Source organism: Zea mays, chromosome 2 (genome assembly GCF_902167145.1).
Source record: "Zea mays cultivar B73 chromosome 2, Zm-B73-REFERENCE-NAM-5.0, whole genome shotgun sequence".
Lineage (NCBI taxonomy): Eukaryota > Viridiplantae > Streptophyta > Magnoliopsida > Poales > Poaceae > Zea > Zea mays.
Genome location: NC_050097.1, coordinates 200,574,776 through 200,597,518, shown reverse-complemented (window position 1 = coordinate 200,597,518; position 22,743 = coordinate 200,574,776). Strand labels below are relative to the sequence as shown.

Genomic DNA, 22,743 nt, shown 5'->3' with positions numbered 1-22,743 from the left:
TTCCGTCACCCCCTTAGCGTCACCTTTAATCATGCGTAGGCATATGCTTCGTACGCGCGTATTGCCCCGTACCTTCTGGCGTACGGGTCAAAGTAGAGACCCCGATGCTGAGGTCCCCTGCGGCTAGGGTTGTCTGGTCCCACTAGTCCGCGGGGATACACATCCTGCGTCGTGTTTGATAAAGACCCTTTGGTACCACTTCCACAGTCTGGACATGGCTCGTTGATGTCCTATCATGCCGATGAGGCTCGATGGTCCTAGGTCGGCTCTTCCTAGCCTGTTCAAGAGCTGGCTGTCGTCTTGCTGGGTTGGTCGGCAGCCCCGCCTCGCAGAGTTTCTCTGCAGGCAGGTTGGTTTGCAGCCTCGCCTCGCCGGGTTGCTCGACGGGTAGGTTGGTCAGCAGCGCTGTCCCGACGTGGAGAATATACTTTTGGGCGATGTAATAAAATATAATAGAAGATATAGAGAAAATGTGGTGGGAGAACTGCAAAAACACACAGTATAGTGCGCGACAGCCGTAGGTGTCAGTGGAAGCTCGATTGGTACTCTGTCTTAGGGTATCTGTTCTTTGGACGAAGAAGTACGTTTGCTTGACTTTAATCTGTATGGACTCTTACTGGTGTTTTTGTCTATATGGATTAGCAGCTTGCAGCAGTTAAAACAACCAACGTTAATCCAAAGGTAACAGTACGAGACTGCCGTGTGGGCCAAAAGGCTGACACACAGCTCGCACTTGTACGAGTCCCGCCTCCAAACTTTTGTCGGTGTGGAGCTGGAACTGCAGGATCGATCTCATCTCGCCCTCCGGCGCCCACATGCCCCGCACTCGGCGCTGGCCAGGCCTGGCCGCGCGCGCGTGTGAGAGTGTGTGTGTCAGACTGTCAGCTCATCATACCCGCATCGCCGTCTTGTCTGCGCCAGTGCTACTACTCCGTACCGTTGCAGCTCTGGAACGCCATTTCCGAGGTGAAAAGTAACATGTCCCCGTGCATTCTCTTCACTCTGTCGCCAGCAGAGCAGACTGCTCTACGGCTGGTTCCGCACTTCCCCATCATCATTGCTGGTTCCGCTTCCGCGCGCACGCACGTGTCTCCCCCACGTGCGGGCGACAGGTCAGGTACTCGGTACTCCTCCTTCGCGGACACTTGACTTTCCCCCGCCTCCGGCGACAGCTCGTCGGGCTGCGGGCTGCCACGCACGCAGTGACGACGCCGTTCTCCCTACGCGGTCGCCCGCCGCCGTCTCCGCTCGCCGAGGGAGATCGAGCCTGACGTGACGTGATGGAATGGAGCAACCAAAAGCTGTTCCCGGCCGGCTCGTCGTTTTCGTGGAACCCCAAGGAGTTGGAGAGGTGACGATCGTCGATCGATAGCTAGGTGAGTGAGCCATCGCGTCCTATTCTTTTGCCTCGAAGCACGTCACGTTAGTTCCGGCGAACACCGAAAGGAACACGACCGTCGCGCGTAGGCGCAGCCCATGTGGTCAAGGACGGTCGGATAGGACGACATGCGCGCACGGTTCGGTTCGGATGGACCTGGATGCGCCATGGATTAGCGTCATAATGATTAGCTAAGCCTGGCAGCGCCGCCGTGCCTGCTAACCTACTCCAGTCCAGGCTACAGCTCATGCATGCGCCTGCCTGATGATCAATTTACGAGCTGGAAACCAAAAAATGCAACTCTCGATGATGGTGAGGCTGAAGCTAGCTGGCTAGCTAGGTTCGCTACCCCGTCCCTGTCGTACGTGTGTGTGTGTATATATATCTTCCCGGCCGGCCGTCGTCCCCGCGCGCTGGGGGAGTGGGGGCATGCATTGGGTCGCAGAGCCAGGCCCAGGCCACGTACTACACGTCTACACCGTTCAGGTCTTGCAGGGCGTCGCAGCATATGCATGGCATGGACCAGCAGCTGCTAGCTAGCGGTGCTGTTGCATGGCCGGCGCCGAAAGCCAAGCCAGCATTGCAGGCGGGCGCGGGGAGCCCGTGCCGGCCGGGCTTGCAGTTGCAGCGAGCGCAACGCAACGACGACCACAGGATCGTCAGTCGCGCGTGCGCGCAACTCCCTCCCGCCCGCCCGCCTACCTGCCTTGATTGGTTCACCTGCTGGGGCACGCGCGCGACGCGAACAGCTCAAAGCAGGCAGGCTGCAGGACCATCCCGATGAGCTCGTGCGGTCGCGGCGTTTTGGGCCAATCCTGCTTCGACAGCCGCGGGCGTGCACCCACCGACCGATGATGTCGATGGGGCGACCGATAGATGCACGCGCGCGCGAGCGGGAGCGGGAAACGAAGGGAAGTGGGGGCGTTCCCCTGGCCTAGCCTTGTCGAGAGAGAACGCTAGCTGCAGCACATGCACGCAGAAGGCCGGGCTTCTTCTCCCCCAGCCTGCTACTGGGGAACGCGAGAGCGACGTGGCATCTAACACATGCATCTAACTAACACAGTCTCAGTGTCTTTCGACACCCTGGAATATATAGTACGTACGTACGTACTGCGTTAGTTAGATGCATGAGTACGTTAGGCCCCGGCACGCAGACTGTCACAACTGGACAGGCAATCCAACTCTCTCTCTCTGCTCCATGCATCCACTTCTCCAATCAAATGTACGGTGCCGCATCATGCATGCACTGCCAGTCTGCCACAGATCGATGTGCACGGTCGTCGCGCGAGCTCTGGTGTCGGCAGATTGTTGACTGCACTACTGGTCTACTACTGCGCCCCTCGCCGCCACCACCACCAACCAGCAGCAGCTAGCTAGCGAGCGGCCTTAACTTTGGCTCGCCTCCGTCCATCAGTGGTCATGGTCATGGACCTCCCTCCCGGCCGGGGCTAGCTCCTCCGCCACAGGGACCATATAATGGCGGTGGTTGATTTTTAAAGCTAAGGACCGCTCCGGTTTGGTGTTAATGGCGGCTTCTGTGCGATAGGAACTGTTCACTAAAGGGAAGCTACTAGGCACTAGCCATGTCATGCCGCTAAGGAGCAGGGGGCTGATTTGACCGGGAGCCGCGTGTCACCTGCCGGCTGCCGCCCCGGCCGGCCGGCTGCAACAATAATAATAATATTACGGGGCCGTGCTATATTTGCAAACAAGGCACCCGTCGCGTGTGTCTATATATATACATGCATGTACAACTACGTACGATTTTGACTATACGTGTTGTTGTATCTATTCGACCTACGTTCTAAACCTATGACATAGGCTAGAAAAGTAAAGCACATAGCCCAAGTACACAGCGTAAGAAGCTAAAAAAGAAATACGTCGATGACTCTGGTATTTTCGCAGAGCTATCGAGAAGCACGTAATCTTATCCCTACTATCCCTATCGAGTAACTTTGTGATCGAATAGTTTTGGTTCTCTAGATCTCTGTGTTTTTTTATGCAGACTGATGTTTTTTTTAACCATCTCAGCTAGAGAGGATCGGAACACAATGGTATATGATCTTTTTCACACTTTAACAACTCGGTGAAATGGAATTTTTGGATATCAACACCTAGCTAGGTCAGCAAGCAAACATGCTGTATTACTAATATACAAAGCGTGACGCAAACGTGCGGCCACGTTCATCCACGTCGGCGAAAATAATAGAGTCCGCACGATATTTCATCTACGATCGAAGCTGCTTCTCAGCCTGCTCACACCTACATACGCCTGGAAAGTTCCAATTGCAATAAGGCAGTTTCCCGACGTTTCCAAAAGGGCTGCCGTCTCCTAACGCGACAGCGAGCCGAGATTATTGCTACCATGCCGTGTCGATGCTGGGACATCGAGCACCCTGTGGAGCGACGCCTTTGGAGACGCTCGCCGCCGTCTCCTCGCGAAGCGGCGAGAAGGGCATCAATCAGGAATGCTCCATCGCCTGAGAGGTCAGCTACCTCTCTCTTTCCCTTTGTAACTCGGCTCCTGCAATCCTGCTGTACGCTCTGCTTATTGCTTCCTTCAATTTTCTCCATCTTTTTCTATTGGAATTCCGGTGTCAAATATCCATATAATTTTGCAGGAACTTTTATTTAAATTTTTTATACTTATAGAATATGCAGAAGTCCTCGTGCATTTTGCATAAGTGTATCGAATAAACAGTAAACCTTGATTTTTCATTTGGTTGTTGCACCTGTTGTTATCAACACATGCAAGATTCGCCACTAAGAAGACCTCAGTCAACCTGATAGAGTATAATCTGTTGCAATCGCAGCTCGAACTCAACTATGTCTTCGAGTACAAGTAGATACTGCTATTGGAGTTTGTTCCTAACAATGATTTTTACTATTTTTCTTCATATAATTTATACCCTTTCTTTATATTTGATCTCACAAAATGACATGACCATGAATTTACTTTGCAAGTCTTCAAAAGTGAAAGTGCAGCCACTGGGTTCACTTGAAACTTTAGTATTTTATCTTAGAATTTGGGCAGGGCATAGAGCCTCTCGCCCTATAACATCCTCCTTCAATAGTTGGCATCGATTAAAGCATCACGGATTAGCTTCCTGAACTTCTCCATGTGCTCAGCCTGCGACGAGATAGCAATTGACAGGTTGCCGTCTCTATTTGCACTTGGGAGGACAAACATCGGAAGTCGACATCATGGATAGGAAGGCGCACCCATATGGTGAGCCCTAGGTTCGGGCAGCGGAAGGTATGTGCTTCACGCACCAGTGCTGACGAATCCAATTGCAACTACACTGCTCTAGGTAGTCTAGCTCTGAGCGACACTTTTCTTTTCGTTGCTCACCTAAACAATAAATTTATATTTAATTTTTTCCAGCGTCAGATTGGTGTTTTAGTATCTGCATTGATGATTTTTTTGGTGAAGATGAATACCTATTCAGGTTTGCAACTTGCCTTTCGTTGGAGATGTAAACGAGTTGGTGTCTATCACTTTTTCAATTTTGCAATTAGAAGATTTAGTGCAATAATTTGGGTTCATCATCCATTCCCTCATCACAAATTCCATTTGCTCATCATAAATTAGCATACTAGAAGACTTCTTATGCATCTGCAGGCTATCTGGGTACAATAATGCCTCTCCAGTATGTAAGGAAAAAACCCAGAGCCTCATAGTTATTCATGACAAGCTCCATAACTAAAAAAACAGCGTGTTACGCTCCCCAGCATTGTCTCCCTCTTTACCTCCCGCATTATAGAATAAATAATTTACTATTTTTTTGTTTACTCAGAATTCACAAAGTTAGATATATTGAATACTCAAGATGGAAGCTGAAATCAAATACGAAAGCAATCGAGCCATCTTAAGCCTTTGGTCAAAAATATAGATAAACTAAACATTGAGGTACTGAGGTCAATAAACATAGAGTTCACTGAGCACAAAAAATTACAATGTTTACGAGATGCCTAGATAGTTAACTGAACATTGAGACAGTTAGATATCGACCTCACATGGCCGATAGGCGGTAGCCCTTCCCCCCTCTCCCCTCAAACGCCGTTGTGGTGCTGCACGGATCAACGACTACGTACACGAACCACCGCTCGAAGCACCTTCCCTCTCTCGCCTCACCCATCAAACACAGCCGCAATGCCCATGCAGGCTGGATTCGGGCATGAATACCTTAAATTTGCTTCCATTCCCTCGGCACCAAACTTTATTTTTAGATCAGTTTGTTTGTTTTGGAACCAACTAATGGATCTATCCAACTGTTCTATCTTTTGTACGTACGTATACAAACTACAATATACATGAACATGTTATCTTAAAAATATATAATATTGTTCTCTCATACTACAAACGTTTTCTGCGCGCGAAGTGCGCATCAGTTACTAGTATATATATATGCTTGGCTGGAGCTAGACGACGATGATGTTCTTGGTTCTTGGACGACCTTCCCAAATGCCTCATATTCTTTCGCGAACTAGTCATGCGGTACTCGCAGAACGTAAGCAACGTAGTACGTCAACGTTGTACGTGCTCAACCAAACTCTTACGTGCTACGCTACTCGATTTCTACGTGCTAACCTCTCCATTATATTAGTAGGGCACCAAGATTTTGGCCGGCCCTTCGGGTGCTCCAAACAAACCTTACACCAGCTGGTCGCAACATCTTGACCCTTATACGTACACAAACGTTGTTGGCCCTTCGTTCTAGCTGCTAGTTCTTCTTGATATAGGTTACATACATTTGACAAGTACGTTATGGGTGTGGGTATAGGGCGCTAGAGTTGACCTAGGCGGCTACTAGTACTATATATCCATCCATCCATCTTGCGCCGCGCCAATCGAAGTCATTGACGTCCTGCAGCTTGTAATCCCCCGTCCCAGTTTTCGATCCCATGATGATGCATGGGATCAATCCCAGATACTCCAGCGCCCCCCCTGCCAATAATACGAGTGCCTCGCGTCGTCGCATATCGCAGCTGTGATTGATCCCGTGATCTCGTAAATTAAAATAATCGCACAACAACGGGGGCGGCGTCGCGGTCAGAGACCCCTGAATTTTGGGCGCACGCCGTACGTACCGCGCTGATGACGATGAACGGCGGGTGACTCCACGCCGGGGCGACTGTGTGATGGCGAATCGTCGGGTGTGGACACTAGACTGTGTAACGGCCGCATACGACGTGTAGTTTTATGTCACAAGACATAGCAGGCTGATCTTCTCTCGGTCAGAGTTCGCTGAGAGCTTCAGCGAACTGGTGATGTCCTCGACACAGCCCGCGTTTCAGTTGAGTGCGTTCTTTCTTACAAACGATGGCAGCTAAGCTAGTATAGTAGTACGTTATTCGGTTTCATGGTCGCCTACGGTTCCTCGTCGTCGTCGTCGTGTGTGCTAGCTTCTGCGTAAAGAGCGAGCAGCTGTCGGTTTCATGCATGGTCGCTGCTGCTGGATGCATGTGTGCACGGATCTCGCATGTCCCGCGTAGTCCTGTACGCCGGTCCGGAGACACGCGGCACAACTTGAGCACATTCTAATAAGCATAGCTCCAAGGCGTGGTCGTGCTGGCACGGTTCATGGGTGCACCGCCAAACCGTGTTGTCTTAGGCAATGGATTGCACTAATTAACGGGCCAGCCCCAGCTATACAACTCATGTGCGGCGCGGTGCCATCCTTGATGGTGTCAAGGTAAGGTTAGCACTAGAATATGCTGCCTGCAGCAAAGCACTTTGCTGATTTGTCTCCTAGACGATGAACCAAATCGAATAGTTAGACAGGAACCAACACCAAGTCCAACATTAAGACTAGCACCAACACGAACTCCAGCACTAAAAAGTTTCCCCAACCAGTCTTTCTCTTAGGGCTAGTTTGGGAACTCTATTTTTCCAAGAGATTCATATTTTCTAAAGAAAAATAAAAATAGGATTCTCAAACTAGCCCTTACTATTATAAGGCCCTAGAAGTGTGGCCCTTTGCAATCTCACAACATCAAACTTCATATCATACATAGCACAAGTATCAGATAGGTTAGCCCTAATAATAGTGGTTATATAAGCAGAAAAAATCTTCACAAGTAAGGTTAGCCATAATTTGGAGATAATCCTAGCCTCTTATCTTGGTTCTAGAATCCAAAGTAAAAGCAAAGGAATAAAACATCAGAATTATAGACCAATTGTACCCAAACTTGTCTTTCATGGGGGAGGGAGACAACAACATTTCTAAGGTATCTGTTTTTTCATAGGTTTTTAAATTGCCAGCAATCTCGAGAACATGATGTGTAACTAGTGCAGATGTTAGATAATAAACACCATATAACAATGTAGAATCATAAAACTGTTCAAGGAATATGAGAAGCATATTAGCAACTTTCCAATTATTGTCTATGAATAATGGTTTGTCATCAACCAAATTATGGTTTGCAATGATCAGATAGGTTGCATTTCATCAAACATCAATGTCCAAGCCAAACTTATGAGCGCAGATGTCGTTATCAACGCATAAGTTTTTGTATGAAGCAATATAATGCACAGACTAGAGGAATTCATAAATGAAACTATAGATCTAAAAGCATGAACAATGGACTTGAAGACTTCAAGCACATCTTTAACAATTAAAATGATGATTTGACAAGCATAACGCTAATGCACAAATCATTTACCAACATAAGCATGCAATGCAGGAGCAAGCCTCAAAGTAAAGGTTAGGGTTTGGAGTATGATTTGCATGCGCGGTCGGGGTAATAGAGATGTTGAAGACTGGGATTCATGGATCTACAAGGAGAGGATAGATAGATATTAGATTTTTTGGGAGTATCTAACAAAGGAGTGAGCAAACCCGAAAAGAGACGGATAGAGAGAGAGAGAGAGGAAGAGATTATAGATGAACAAAATGAGACCGGCTCCAACAAGCGATGACTTGGTACAAAAATGAAGATGGAGGAATGACAAGGCAAGAGAAGCTAACTGATGATGGTTAGATGCGAGCGACAGCAAGCATGTCCATTCTCTAGTTAAGTTAGGCGATGTAGCCGCGATATAGAGTGATGGGAATGAGGGAGGTTTAAAAAGGTAGATGCGCTACTCAACTATCGTGCAGATGTTGGGGCCACGTATGCGAGGGCTACACAGGACATGTTAGGACCCGTTGAGTCAAGTCTAGCCGGCTAACATGTTGCGCCGAGGGTGCGACCCATGCGGGAACCTAGGGTCAAGTTGGATCGACTCAATCCCACCGGGTCATGCCGTGGCCCGAGTTCTCAGGCTTCGAGCCCTTTGGCCAACTATAGGTATCATTACCGCTATCAGAGTACGAAACATCCCTTATAAATTGGGTGGGGGTGAGACAATTGAGAATATACTTGTGAATCGTGTTGATTAATGATAATCTACTATGTATAGTTGAGGTACCACGATACACGCTATAATGACATCATCTTATTTTTACCTGTCAGAGGTTTGTTCCAAATAGACATGGTATAATTTTTGTTAAAAAAAACTCATGATAATTACTTAGTTAGAAACATGTAGTCTTTAATTTAGTGGACTCTAATTACCGTTGTCCATAATAGTTGGATCTAATATTATTCACTATAAAAACTATCTGCCTCTATCATTATGAAAAAAAATCTTATCTTACCGTTATTGAAAGACTCGAATGAGCCTCTATGTTAACTCTCATCGGCCATGCTAGAAAAAAAATATGATAAATATAAATTGAAGACTACATTAGTGAACTTGGGGCCTTTTTTAACGTTTGTACCAAATCGGCCCTAAGTAGGCCCAAATACTACCTATACTCGGTTTCAAGCTACCAAGGCCCAATAGCAAAACACAGCTTGACGGTAGCGGTTTGACCCCTACCTACACCACCCAGACATGGCCGATACCGTGACGTTGGAGCCCAATAACTTTTTCAAACGTGGGCTGATCGTCGGCGTCGGGTGGTTGATGCACAGGTAACCCGAAGTAGTCATAGCAAAATGAGCGGCCCAACGAGCTCGTACATCTGGGAATGCTCTGATTTTCGATCGTGAAATACGATACGCCAGCGTGTGTCTCTCTACGTTGTGCGACTAGTAGTATTTTGAAGCGAGAAAGCGACGGTGATGTCATAACACAGTGGGCGACAGCGACTGGACTGTGCATAGTAGTGCCGCCCGCTGCCTAGCCTGACATGCCTCCCGTAGCGGCGAGAGTGCCATGGCCGTGCCGCAATGCTGCCGTCAGCGTCGAGGCAGACGATCGCCCGATGTAATGCCTGACGCAGGCTCTTCGGCAGTCCCACTTCATCAGTCGTCACCGTTGACATTCTACCAAAGTCTTCTCCGTTGACATCTAAACCCCGTACATCTCTCACTCTCACGCAGCAGAGTCCCATGGTCGCAACACAGGCCTGACCGAGAAGATTCTGACTTTTTTTATTCTTCTTCTGGCAGACAGTATTAATAATTTACGTTGAATTCAACTCGCGAGGCTGTGGTCATCGAAAATGGGCGTGTTATTATTATAGGCCACACAAAAAGTGAGAGTCAACTCATCGCAATCCAGACGCCGCCCGGCCGTTCAGTCGGGACGACGACCCCCTCTTGCTGCTTCGTTGCCTCGTTGACGGTCTGAGCACCCATACGTTAGCAATGATGTAACATATTGTTGAGCCAAGTCAATACTATTTGTTGGGTACATGAGAATAGGGTATCCAAACAAGGTCCAAAAGGCCTCTTGATGATGGTCCATCAAGCTGAACAACTTGTCCGACGAGTAACTCGGCGATGCATGATTTTCGATCAACTCGCCCACTAAACAAATATTGCAGAGTAACCCAGCGAATCAGGACTACCGACCAACTTGTCTGTCAAGCAACCTGGCAAGACGACAACTAGCTCTCATGCAAACACCTCTACCGGAGGATAGAGCCGACCTAGTACTGTCAAGCCACGACGGCACGATGGGACAAATCATCACCAAGCCGTGTTCAGACCGTGAGAGCAGTACTAAAGGGTCCCTATCAAGCACGACAACGGATACGAATCTCCACTGACCAGTGGGACTGCACAACCCCAGCCGTAGGGATCCCAGTATTGGGGTCTCTCCAGTGACCCATACGCCAGAAGAGACGGGGCGATACGCCATACCAGGCATTCGCTTGTGCATGATGAAAGGTGACGGTAGTGGGATGACGGAAGGTGAAGCTATACTGAAGACATCCCATAATCTCACCTCGAACTGACTCGGCAGGACCCATCAAGCACCGCTACGTCTATAACAGAATAGCTACATGAACCCTTCAACGAACGGATGGGACCAGGGGCGGACCTAGGTAGGGTGGAGCGAGGGCATGTGCCCTCGCTCATTTCTTTGGTGCAAGTAGTAGAGACTAGATTTTCATTATAAGGTCCTCTGCTCAGTTTAACTTAGATGCCCTTATTCTAGTGTTTTGATACTTGTCTTCGTAAGTATGCCCTCACTCTCATTTTACTCTGGGTCCGCCCCTGGATGGGACGCGACACCGTACCAGGGATACGGTGGCACACGACCCGTCAGACGACACCATAGGGGCTACGAGGCCCAGAAGGAGGTCGAACTCCAACCTAGTAGAATACAGTTTCTCATTGTAACGTCTACCCTTGAGCTATAAAAGGGCAAGACAACCCACATCCAAGACATCCCTTAGCTTCACACAAGCACCCAACTGTAACACGCCCCAAGCAGTACTACTGTCAGCACTACACTGGACTAGTGCTCCAGCCTGAACCAGTATAAGCCATCGTCTCATATCCACCTACTAGGCCCCCTAGCTCGCCATTCGGAGTAAGTCCCCGCTAGCACCACTCACGAACATCTTATTGTCCATAATAGGTTCCATAAACCACGTGTTTTCTGTCTCCGATAACATGTCATCCTAGGTTTGTACAAAGTGTCAAAGTCGAGAGAGAGAGAGAAAGAAGAGGTTGTGTCTGGTTAGGTTTATAAAGCAGGTTAATTATTGGTATCTGTATAGATCTCTAAATAAAAATTAGATTTTATAATATATCTGATGATACTAAAAATGTTGTTATATTTTATATATATGTATTTAGTATAATTAATGACTTATCAAGTCTTTGAGAGAGAGAGAAACGATAATGATTTTTCCCCCGTAGACGGATGGAGAGCACGTCGCTTTCCTGAGAACGTGCAGTGGGGATTTTTTTTTGTGTGTGTGTGCAGATGTACAGCGCACAGACTTGAGAGCGGTCGATATTTAAAAAAAAGGACTGGTTTGTTCGAATAGCAATAAACGATGGATCACTGTTGAAGGTGGAGGAAAAGGAAGGTAGAGAGCGAAACTGGTGTGATGTATGCCTGTATAGTATTGCATGCATCAGCAATCCGAGCGGCGGAAGTGCATGACAGAACCATGAAAAAGAACACTACTACTCTTAGGTAGTGTTTGGTTGAAGAGTCAAGTAAAACGGAGCCGTTCTATCTTAGTTTTGTTGTTGTTTGGTTACAAAGGAACTAGAACGGAATGACTCCAATTAGGGAATATTCTCCTCAGATCCGGAACCATTCCGCTCTAAAAAATCAACCGGACGGAGCCGCTCCGTTCCAATCCCGCTCGCACAGTCACGCTCCATTCCGTTTACTCTGCAACCAAACAAAAAACAGAGCCGCTCCGTTCCAGATTACCAAACACAGAACATAGCGGCTTCGTTCCTAGAATTAAGGATGGAACGGTTTCGTTCTACTTGGCTCCTCAACCAAACACTACCATAGACAAAAAAAGGCGCGAAAAGGAAATACGGGGGGCAGTCGTCCCCTGTGGCTCAGTGGCAGTGGGCAGCTGGTTCGCATTAGATTAGCGCGTCCGCTCTTTTATTTTTTTTAAAAAAAGAAGAAACAGCCATGGTTTGGGTGCAAAGCATGAGTATCACCCTGTGTTCCAGGACCGTCAGCATCAAGGTGAAGCTGTACCTGAACAAAAATCCAACCGCGAAAGGCTACCCATTCCTATTTTAAAGAACAAGCGGTCGAAAAGGCCATTAAAGTAAAAGGCAGAGGATGAGAGATAGGATAGCCACGAACCGTGCCAGAGCGCAAAGGTGCGTGTATACGGTCATACGGATAAGTTAAGAAATTGTGGTTGCGCACGCGACGTCTAATAGGAGTACAATAAGAAGGTTTTCTATTTTTAATTTTTTTAACTGTCATTAAAGATAATATAAGAGTTTTTTTTTAAACTAACTTCTCAGGTCGTGTCAACCCTGCTGGTGCGATCGAACCGTGCCCAATCGATCAATCGGGTGTACGACGGGAGCCATCACATTTTCTTATGGACGGCCCGACTTTTTGGGCGTCGGCTAGCTAGGTGGGGGTCCGTGGCTTGGGCGATCAGCGCGGCGGGAGAGGACTAGGAGAAGCATCTCCCACAACTTGGGCAGGGCCGATTGATTGAGCCGGACGCCCAAAAAAAAAGTTGTGTTTTGTCCGGTTGCCCGCAAGTGGGCGTGCCTACCACACTACTGTACACACGGGAGCCCGCAAGTGGCGGTAGCTTCCCTGCGATCCCACTGCTGCCCGCTTTTGTGTCGTGTGTGATATACCGGGGCTGCCTGCCGCCGACCGGTCCTGGTTTTGCGGCTCAGTTACGTCGCGTCGTCACCATCGGCTGCACGGGTCCCGATACATCTACTGGACTTCGCCCATGTTCGTTGGTGTCGTCCAAGACATAGTGTTCTTGTTGAAAAGCAGTTGGACTTTTTCAACTGAGTTAAATTTTATCAGCTGAGTTGAACTTTCTCAGCTGAGTTGAGCTTCTTCAGCTGAGTTGAGCTTAACTTCAACTATAAAACTCTTTGGCTAAAACCATTTTAACTTGCCTTCGGGGCAGTTCAACCTGTATTTTATGTCCTGAACTTTATGGTCAATACCAGTTAAACTGGCCCTAGGGGCAGTTCAACTAGTCTCTAGGTCAATTGCTCTGTCTGACTTGACTGACAGACAGACTGTATGTCAACTTGCCACCAGGCGGTTGAACCGGCCCTAGGGCGGTTCAACCGGTGTCAGGACCTGTTGACCAGTCTAACCGATGTCATCGACCATCTTGGGCATGTACAAGCTAAATATGTTGTTGTTGTTGTTGTTCAAACACTAGATACACCTAAGAAACTCATTCATACGAGCTCTTGTATTTAAGCTTAGTATCTTATTCACTCGAACTCTTTAAGGCACTGCTTATTTATATGGATTGTATGACTGGAACAGTATCTTGAAACAGAGAACCGTGCTAAAAACATTCTTTCACCAAAATTCATCTCTTATGTTTTTTTCACTTACCTTTTAAATAACTCTTAAGATACGTATCATTTATGTGGGATGCCCTTACCCACCCTCCCTGAGTCAACACAGCACGAGTTCTTGTATACCAATGCTGCAGCCAAGTAGTAGCTATAAAAAAAATGGCATTTCACAAATGACAAGGCCGCGAGGGCCGAGGGCGTTTACTGTGTCTGTATGTTGTTTGTGGTTGTGGAAAACCAGAGACAAAGACCGGCAACGGGAAGCAAAAGGCAGTATCTATCATCTCATGGTCGCAAGTTGCAATAAAGAAAGCGTGGGATGTCACTCTCCATCTCCAAGTCGAAGCCACCCTGTTGCCTGGTTGCAAGTTGCCTCAGGCAGCCAGATGCATTCCCCTTTCTGCTTTCTTTCTCCCGCTGTGTGACTGTGACTGTGAGTGCCTCCAATCCATCCCCGCGCTTTCTACTCTGCTTCAGCAGCCGCCACCTATAAATATGCGCCCGCAAATCCCATCGTTCGCATCGCAAAAACCACCCAAGGCCAAGTCGCATCGCAGCAGCCAGGCAGATCGATCAACACCTTAAAATCGAGCGAGCTAAGATGTGCCCAATCAAGAGGGAGACGACGAGCGCCGAGTCCGGCTCGCCGTGCAGTAGCTCCACCTCCACCTCGTCGTCGTCGGAACACCACCAGACCGCGTGGGCGTCGCCGCCGAAGAAGCGGCCGGCGGGGCGCACCAAGTTCCGGGAGACGCGGCACCCGGTGTTCCGCGGCGTGCGGCGCCGGGGCCGCGCCGGGCGGTGGGTCTGCGAGGTGCGCGTGCCCGGGAGGCGCGGCTGCAGGCTCTGGCTCGGCACCTTCGACACCGCCGAGGCCGCGGCCCGCGCGCACGACGCCGCGATGCTCGCCGTCGCCGCCGGCGCCGCGCGCCTCAACTTCGCGGACTCGGCGTGGCTGCTCGCCGTGCCGACGGCCTCGTACGCCAGCCTCGCCGACGTCCGCCGCGCCGTGGCGGAGGCCGTGGAGAGCTTCCTGCGCCGCCGCGAGGAGGAGGAGGGGGACGCGCTCTCGGCCGCGTCCTCGACGTCGCCCAACGACAAGGACGGCGACGAGTCCTCCTCGGCCACCACCACCGACGACGACTCGCCGTTCGAGCTGGACATGTTCGGTGGCATGAGCTGGGACCTGTACTACGCGAACTTGGCGCAGGCGATGCTCGTGGAGCCACCGCCCATTGTCCCCGCGTTATGCGACGACGGCGTGGCTTCCGAATTGCCGCTCTGGAGCTACTAGGCTAGGACTAGTGGTCGCTGTACTTTCGGTTTTTACCTTTTCTCGTTCTCGTCGTGTCCTGTGCCACAATTTGGTAACTGCACAAAGGTTACTGCTGCTTCTATTAACGAAACAGAGCAGATTGGGAAAAAAACAGAGCATGGCCGTTGACTTTGTAATGGTAGCAAAAAGTCTTGAGCTTATTATTATTATAGTGTTGACTCTCAATATGTATGGGGTTATAATAGTGGTTGACCTTGAAGCTGCCACTGTAACCGCTAACGGCATGCAAACTAAGGATGGGACCCAGGTGTAGCTCCACCAAAGACTGGCTGTTTGAGGCCGGTCGAAGGAAGGGAGCGAAGCGCCAACCGCAATCCTTGACTCCATTCTTCTGCACTTGAAAACAGCTGTACTACCATCTCAGGTCACAGCTCTGCGCATGTGTGTTCTGCCGCGGTTTCTCGTACCAGTGCTGCACGTTTCTGCACCGATATTCCAGACGATCGGAACAAACGTGCCACTTGTTTAAACTAAGTACACACTGAGGGGGTGTTTGGTTAGAGGGACTAAAGATTAGTCTCTAGTTTTTAATCTCATTTAGTCCTTTTTTTTATCAAATACTAAGTCTAAAATATGGACTAAAATGATTTAATCTTTAGTTTAGTTCTTCACATATGTGCTAAAATATATTAAATCATATTAATTCCATATTTATCCCTCGTTTAATTCAATTGTACTAATAGCAGGAGAACGTTAAAGACCATTTTAGTCTTTTTATGAGTCATGAGTATATTCTTACTGATTTTAGCCCTTAGAACCAAACATTTTAGGAACTAAACTTTAGTCTCTAGACTAAAGAAAATCAAACAGGCCATAAATAATCATGTAGCCAACAGTACCGAGGCCCCGTACATAATAACACGTAAAGAAAAAAGAAGTTGCATCTGTGTATCACATCGTCTATGACGTATGCGATTAAGCTGACTAGTAGCATAATCGAACTTGGGCCGAAAAGTGCATCTAGTTCAAAGAACCCAATAAAGAAAGAAAAACATCTTTATATATATATACAGATTACTGTACTGGCACTAGGATGCATGTATCCCCCGGTGTACCTTCCACTTGCAGCTGAGGTAAGCCCCTGCCAGATGAGATTATTAGCACCGGCAGCATAATAAAAAAAAATTAAGGTTCCGTCCCGCCCCGCCCATACACAACTTTGAACGGCTCCCATATTCTAATAGTTTTTCTTTAAGCTGATGAGCTCAGTTTTGATGCTGTCATCATTTTTATCTATAGTCGTGTTTTTTTTCTCGATTTTGTCTTCTAGTGTTATATAGCGGAAGTGTAAAAACTGAGCGCAAAAAGAAAAATATGGCTAAGGATAAAAACGAGGAAGGTGACAAAATTAGAAATACAAATTTAAATAGCCCTATCCTGATCAGGTGACCGGCCTGAAAAGGTTGCCGAGCACAACGAGATAATCCCCATCCGAAGCGCTTCCGAGCAGGGTTCTCCAAGATGCGAGGAGGAATCCAGAGCCACTACTAGTTTACTAGTACGATATTTTCATTTTAGACCAAAATACATGTAGCGATTTTTTTTTGGAAAAAAAAGGTACGGAGCAACCTGCAGAGGTTAGCTGGAGCCTGGAGCACGCTAGCTACCGGCGCGACAACAACAGCCAGCACCCAGCAGGCTGTGGGCGTGTGGCCAAAGCCCTCCTGCACTGCACTGCACTGCACGGAAGCTGCCTGCCTGCCTCGGCGCCTCCGGAAGCGCCAAGGGGGCAAAATCGCGGAAGGCAACGGCGTACGGGACGGAGAAAAATCCAGGCAGGTATTTCCGCGGCTGTGGCTCACTCACTCGGGTCGGGGTCAGCGGGCGCTACGACGGGTCGCGTCGCGTATCGCTCGTATTTGATTACTGCCACGGGCTATCTTTTCCATCATCCACTCCTTCCCATCTAAAAACTATAAGCTATCCATCCCTCGCAAAGACAGCAGCCGGAACAACTCATCTAATAAGCTATTTGGTTTGAGGAATGATCTAGTCCATCGTCTTCTCACTACTCACTTTTTTGTTTGGTTTGTGGAATGGATTAAGTTGATCCATCATCCCCTTATTCTTATAGTTATTTAGTTAGTACTAATATGAGGAATAAGGCTATCCCACTAAATTTGAGGAATGGACCCATGATGCACCACCATATTTTAGATGAAGTGATTCCTCAAACCAAACACCCCCTAAGGCCTTGTTCGGTTAATCCCGTTACCTATGAATTGAATGAGATTGGAAAAAAATTAAGAAATGGTTTGACTTAGGGCTTGTTCGGTTAGCTCTCAATCCATGTGGATTGAGTGGGATTGGATGAGTTTGAATCCCAAATAAGTCAAACTTCTTCTCAATTTTTTCCAATCTCATCCAATTCATGTGTATTGGGAATAACCGAACAAGCCCTTAGTTGGGATTTAAACCCACCCAATCCCACTTAATCTATGTGGATTGAGAGCTAATCGAACAGGCCCTAAAAGGAGTGAGTCCATGCTAGATCACTTGTTTGCAGAACCCACATAGGGTTACAGTACAGGCTATTAACTTGCTAGCAGCTACTCGTATTGCACGCGCTGGTTTATCTTATCTTACCTCGTGATGACGCTTAACAACCGGTTGTTAATCTAGGCTTCAAATCGGAAGGCCGGTGAATATGGAGATCAGCTAAGGGTGTAGAATGATAACCTTACAGTTTTGTATTTAGATTCGTGGACTCTGATGAAAGCAAGCACATAATATTACACGCACAGGAAATTGTAGCATGCATGCTGCTACATGATTCCTCTATTTTTGATTTGCCGGTCCTTTTTGTCTTTTTTTTTAAATACATAGGTTTTGATTTGTATCTGAGAAAAACACTATATCTAGTAGTAGTGTAGTAATAATATAATCTATGTATCTAAAAAAATCAAAATGACTTAGAATTTAGAATGAGTAGAATAGAAATTAAGTGATCCAACCTATAAGATGGTTTTAGAAATCAAGATAAGCAAGACCCTCTCGCTACCAGAATCCCTGTATGGCTGTCTCTCCCGCTCACGTGGGAAAAGGAAATAAAGGGAGAGGAGAAACAAAAGTGTTGGCGTTGATTTGGACGTTAAACATGGGTAGATGAACTATCTAGCGGTGCTCTATACGAAGATGTGGACAGTCCATGGTTCTGAGCCGGACGGTCTGCTATCTGAGCGTAGGAGTGACCCCTTCTCTGCGTACGTCCATACGATCCACGTCTGGTGTTTGGATAGTTCGCGATGGCGCAGATAGTCGTCTTGTTCGCAGCAGATCTATATCTCGTCTTCCGGGAGAGACCCCATAGGGGAGGAGAGAACCTAGGGTGTGTCTTCAGGTCGTTAGACCACCAAGACGTCTCTAGTCGACGTAGAGCCGAAAAAAGTGAAGATTCGAGGTAGAGGAAGGCTAAACTAGAACTACTCCTAATACATAAGATAAAATCATAACTAAAATTGTTTTAATCGATTGTGTGAGTTTAATCGGTCGTAACCCTTTATCTATATAAAAGGAATGTCTAGACCCGTTACAAATCAGTTCTCGAGTAATCTGATTGATTTAGCTAACAAATTCGACAATAAATCCTGAATACGTGGACGGATCGTGCCGCTAAAGAGACAGTCCGGACTGCTTTTAGTTCTCAACAAAAATTACAAAACCATCACTCACTTACTTCCCAGCTGCCTAGGAGCCTAGGAGGCTAGGACCTAGGAGCTGGTGAGGCTATCCGCAACCGTTCCCCCTAAATTTTTCCCCCTATATCACTTTTTTGGGTCACATCATCAACATTCCACCCCCTATTTTTTCATCTCCCGCAGCGGTTCCCTCTAAATACTCCCCCTATATCCCACTACACTATAAAATATCATTTTTTATACATACTTTTCATCTATTATAAATTTTTTATCTACTAACAATTGGAAGCGGGCCCACGTGAACAGTGTTTAGAGGGGGGAGAGAGATAACGCCAGAACGAGGGGGAGAGAGAACGTTACCTTTTCGTAGAGCGCTGGCTAGCGTCCACCGCTGCGGCGTTGGGAGGCGCCCTGTAGCCGCCATGCGAGCTACAGGGCAAGGGGAGGGGGCGTCGCGCCGCGTCCGTTGCGGCCAGTCTGACAGCACTTCCTGTCTTCCTCCACTTCACTGCAGCTGCAGTGCACACCACTCTGTCTGTTTGTGAAGCAGCGAGCTGCACCTGCACAGCATAAATTCTCCAGCCGGCCAGACCCCACGCGGCCCCAGCATCAGATAAAAAAAGCGTCCCAGCAGCTGAAACATATTTTAAGTACCTGGGCTCCCAAAGAATCTACTGGCACCAGCTGTTTCCTTTGCCGCGGCCAGCCGCCCAACCGCCGGCCCGGCGCCTTGTTCCGTTGTTCGTCACCACGGCTTCTCCGCGTGTGAACTCCAACGTCGCAGGGCATACCTATAAATACACCTCCCACAAAACCACACGCTCCACACAGCTACCACTCAGCTCAAGCTCGAGACAAGAAACCAGAACCAGCTCACTCCTCACTCCACTTCCACTCCCAACAGCAAGCTCAAGCAGTCAGTCACCGGCAGGGGTCAGGGTCACAGTCACAGCAGCAGCCATGGACACGGCCGGCCTCGTCCAGCACGCGACCTCCTCGTCTTCCACCTCCACCTCGGCGTCGTCGTCCTCGTCCTCGTCCGAGCAGCAGAGCAAGGCGGCGTGGCCGCCGTCGCCCGCTTCCTCCCCGCAGCAGCCGCCCAAGAAGCGCCCCGCGGGGCGCACGAAGTTCCGGGAGACGCGGCACCCGGTGTTCCGCGGCGTGCGGCGGCGGGGCGCCGCGGGCCGGTGGGTGTGCGAGGTGCGCGTCCCGGGGAGGCGCGGCGCGCGGCTGTGGCTCGGCACCTACCTCGCCGCCGAGGCGGCGGCGCGCGCGCACGACGCCGCGATGCTCGCCCTGCAGGGCCGCGGCGCGGGGCGCCTCAACTTCCCGGACTCCGCGCGGCTGCTCGCCGTGCCGCCCCCGTCCGCGCTCCCGGGCCTGGACGACGCCCGCCGGGCGGCGCTCGAGGCCGTCGCGGAGTTCCAGCGCCGCTCCGGGGCCGCCGACGAAGCGACCTCGGGCGCGTCTCCTCCCTCCTCGTCGCCGTCGCTGCCGGACGTTTCTGCTGCTGGCTCGCCGGCGGCGGCGCTTGAGCACGTGCCTGTGAAGGCCGACGAAGCAGTGGCGTTGGACTTGGACGGCGATGTGTTTGAGCCCGACTGGTTCGGGGACATGGACCTGGAGTTGGATGCGTACTACGCCAGCCTCGCGGAAGGGTTGCTCGTGGAGCCGCCGCCGCCAGCGGCCGCCTGGGATCATGAAGACTGCTGTGACTCCGGAGCCGCTGACGTCGCGCTCTGGAGCTACTACTAGCAAAGTTAACAATAATAAGCCTGACAACCACCCCAAAGCCCCCCCACTGATTGTATTCACCTCTGTAACAGAATTCTAATTGATTTCGCAGCAAATGGACTTCAAAAGAAGTCTTTGGTTCCGATTTCTCGCCCGCTGTTCTTGTCGTCTTCCCGGCTCCCGCAGCTTCGGGTATTGCTTCCATTCCATGAAACGAAAGGGAACAAGAAAGCAACACAAGCTCTAGAATCCTCTGGTTCAAACTAATTGCTCTAGAATCCTCTAGATGCTTGTGGAATGTCTCCCATCAACCGTTGGCTTGTGAGATGTGACCGAGCAACCTGGTAGACCTTTGAATCTTCCTCCCTTTCTGCTGCCAAGAAAATGCTTCCAGTTACGCGAGCTGTGGCGCTCCACTGGGCGGATGGAAAGCAGCCCGCCCTCGACGCGACAAACTGACAACGACTGGACTCAGCGAGCACTTCGTCGCCTCTTTCCTGGATCCTATCCTATGGCCAAGACTCGAGGCTTCGATGTTTTAAGATGGCAGTTGTCTGGTCGCTGCAAGTTGTTTTGTAGCTCACATACTTGGTCAGCAAGTGTTACGCGCGGGTAGTCAATGAGCGCCGGAGCCGCTGAACTAGACAAACTGACTAATGCTCACCTCTTGCCAGTTACCACCGGCACCAAAACCGAACCAACATTAGTCTTTGAATACACTAGAGCTAATAGTTAGCTATTAAAATTAGCTGAAGATATCCAAACAGTTTGATAGCTATTTATTAGCTATCTAATTTCACTAGATTTTTTTACAACTGATTATTAGCTCTAGTGCACTCAAACACCACCGTAGTGGTCTATTTCCGACATTCGCACAAGTGGTGGATCCACATGCATGAGGCGGTCAAGCGAGTCCCAGCGCTGACAGGTATTGCTTGCTTGTCTGGTCGGCGGTTGGTATCGACGGTTGGGCTCCATCAGCAGCCAGCTACAGTGCGTGGTCGGTTCGGTTGTGGACTAGACGTTACGATCAATATCGATCATGTTGGACCCTACTGGTCGGTGTTACTCTCGATCGACCGTGTTAATCTCGATCGGTCGATACCGATCACCTCATACTCATCTCACCCTCGTTTCATTTGAGTACACCATTGTTGAGATGTCTTCATCGAGTTTGGACATTGACATAACTGAAGACGAGATGACTGAGTTGCTACATCAAACTATTATGGATGAGGCAGCAAATTTGTCGGCGTTTCGACCCCGGGGGTCCCTGGACCGACGAGTAAATTGTCGCCACGTGCCCCAGCCCAGATGGGTCGGCGCGAGGCGGAACGCGAAGGGGGGAGAGCAGCCGGAGGGAGACAGGCGTGAGAGGTGGAACCCGCGACCTTCGTGTTAGCCCCGCGCCTAGGTCGGGTGCGCTTGCAGTAGGGGGTTACAAGCGTCCACGCGGGAGGGAGCGAGCGGCCTTGCGCGAGCGCCATCCCGTCCTTCCCCGCGCGGCCAACCCTCTGTAAGAGGGCCCTGGACCTCCCTTTTATAGGCGTAAGGAGAGGATCCAGGTGTACAATGGAGGGTGTAGCAGTGTGCTAACGTGTCTAGCGGAGGAGAGCTAGCGCCCTAAGTACATGCCATCGTGGCAGCCGGAGAGGTTTTGGCACCCAGTTCGTGTGGTGTCGTGGCCGTCGGAGGAGTGCTGGAGCCTGGCGGAAGGACAACTGTCAGGGCTGTCGAGTCCTTGCTGACGTCCTCTTGCTTCCGTAAGGGGGCTGAGAGCCGTCGTCGTCATAGAGCGTGCGGGGCGCCATCATTACTCGTATAGTGGAGCGAGCCAGATGGGACGCCGGTCTTGTTCCCCGTAGCCTGATTCAGCTCGGGGTAGGGTAATGATGGCGCCTCCTGTTGACGTGGTCGGTCCGTGCCCTAGGTTGGGCGAGGTGGAGGCTCCTCCGAGGTCGAGGTCGAGTCTGTCTTCCAAGGTCGAGGTCGAGTCCGAGCCCCCGGGTCGGACAAGGCGGAGACCGTCGGCTGAGGCCAGGGCTGAGTCCGAGCCCTGAGGTCAGGCAAAGCGGAGTTCGTCGTCCTTCGGGACTGAGCCCGAGTCCGAGCCCTGGGGTCGGGCGGAGCGGAGTTCGTCGTCTTCCGGGGCTGAGCCCGAGTCCGAGCCCTGGGGTCGGGCGAAGCGGAGTTCGTCGTCTTCCGGGGCTGAGCCCGAGTCCGAGCCCTGGGGTCGGGCGGAGCGGAGTTCGTCGTCTTTTGGGGCTAAGCCCGAGTCCGAGCCCTGGGGTCGAGCGGAGCAGAGTTCGTCGTCTTTCGGGGCTGAGCCCGAGTCCGAGCCCTGGGGTCGGGCGAAGCGGAGTTTCCCATGG

At 49.9% G+C, this 22,743-nt stretch overlaps 2 protein-coding genes across 2 annotated transcripts; both read left to right on the top strand.

Moving 5' to 3' along the window:
• Positions 1-14,184: 14,184 nt before the first annotated feature.
• On the top strand, positions 14,185-15,164 carry LOC100286313 (uncharacterized). The gene has a single exon (NM_001159200.1). The coding sequence runs from the start codon at positions 14,265-14,267 to the stop codon at positions 14,955-14,957; it is 693 nt and encodes a 230-aa protein (NP_001152672.1). The 5' UTR covers positions 14,185-14,264; the 3' UTR covers positions 14,958-15,164.
• A 4,098-nt stretch (positions 15,165-19,262) lies between these two features.
• Positions 19,263-20,514, top strand: LOC103647602 (dehydration-responsive element-binding protein 1H). Its single transcript, XM_008672111.3, has one exon. The coding sequence runs from the start codon at positions 19,598-19,600 to the stop codon at positions 20,390-20,392; it is 795 nt and encodes a 264-aa protein (XP_008670333.1). The 5' UTR covers positions 19,263-19,597; the 3' UTR covers positions 20,393-20,514.
• The last annotated feature ends 2,229 nt before the right edge of the window (positions 20,515-22,743 follow it).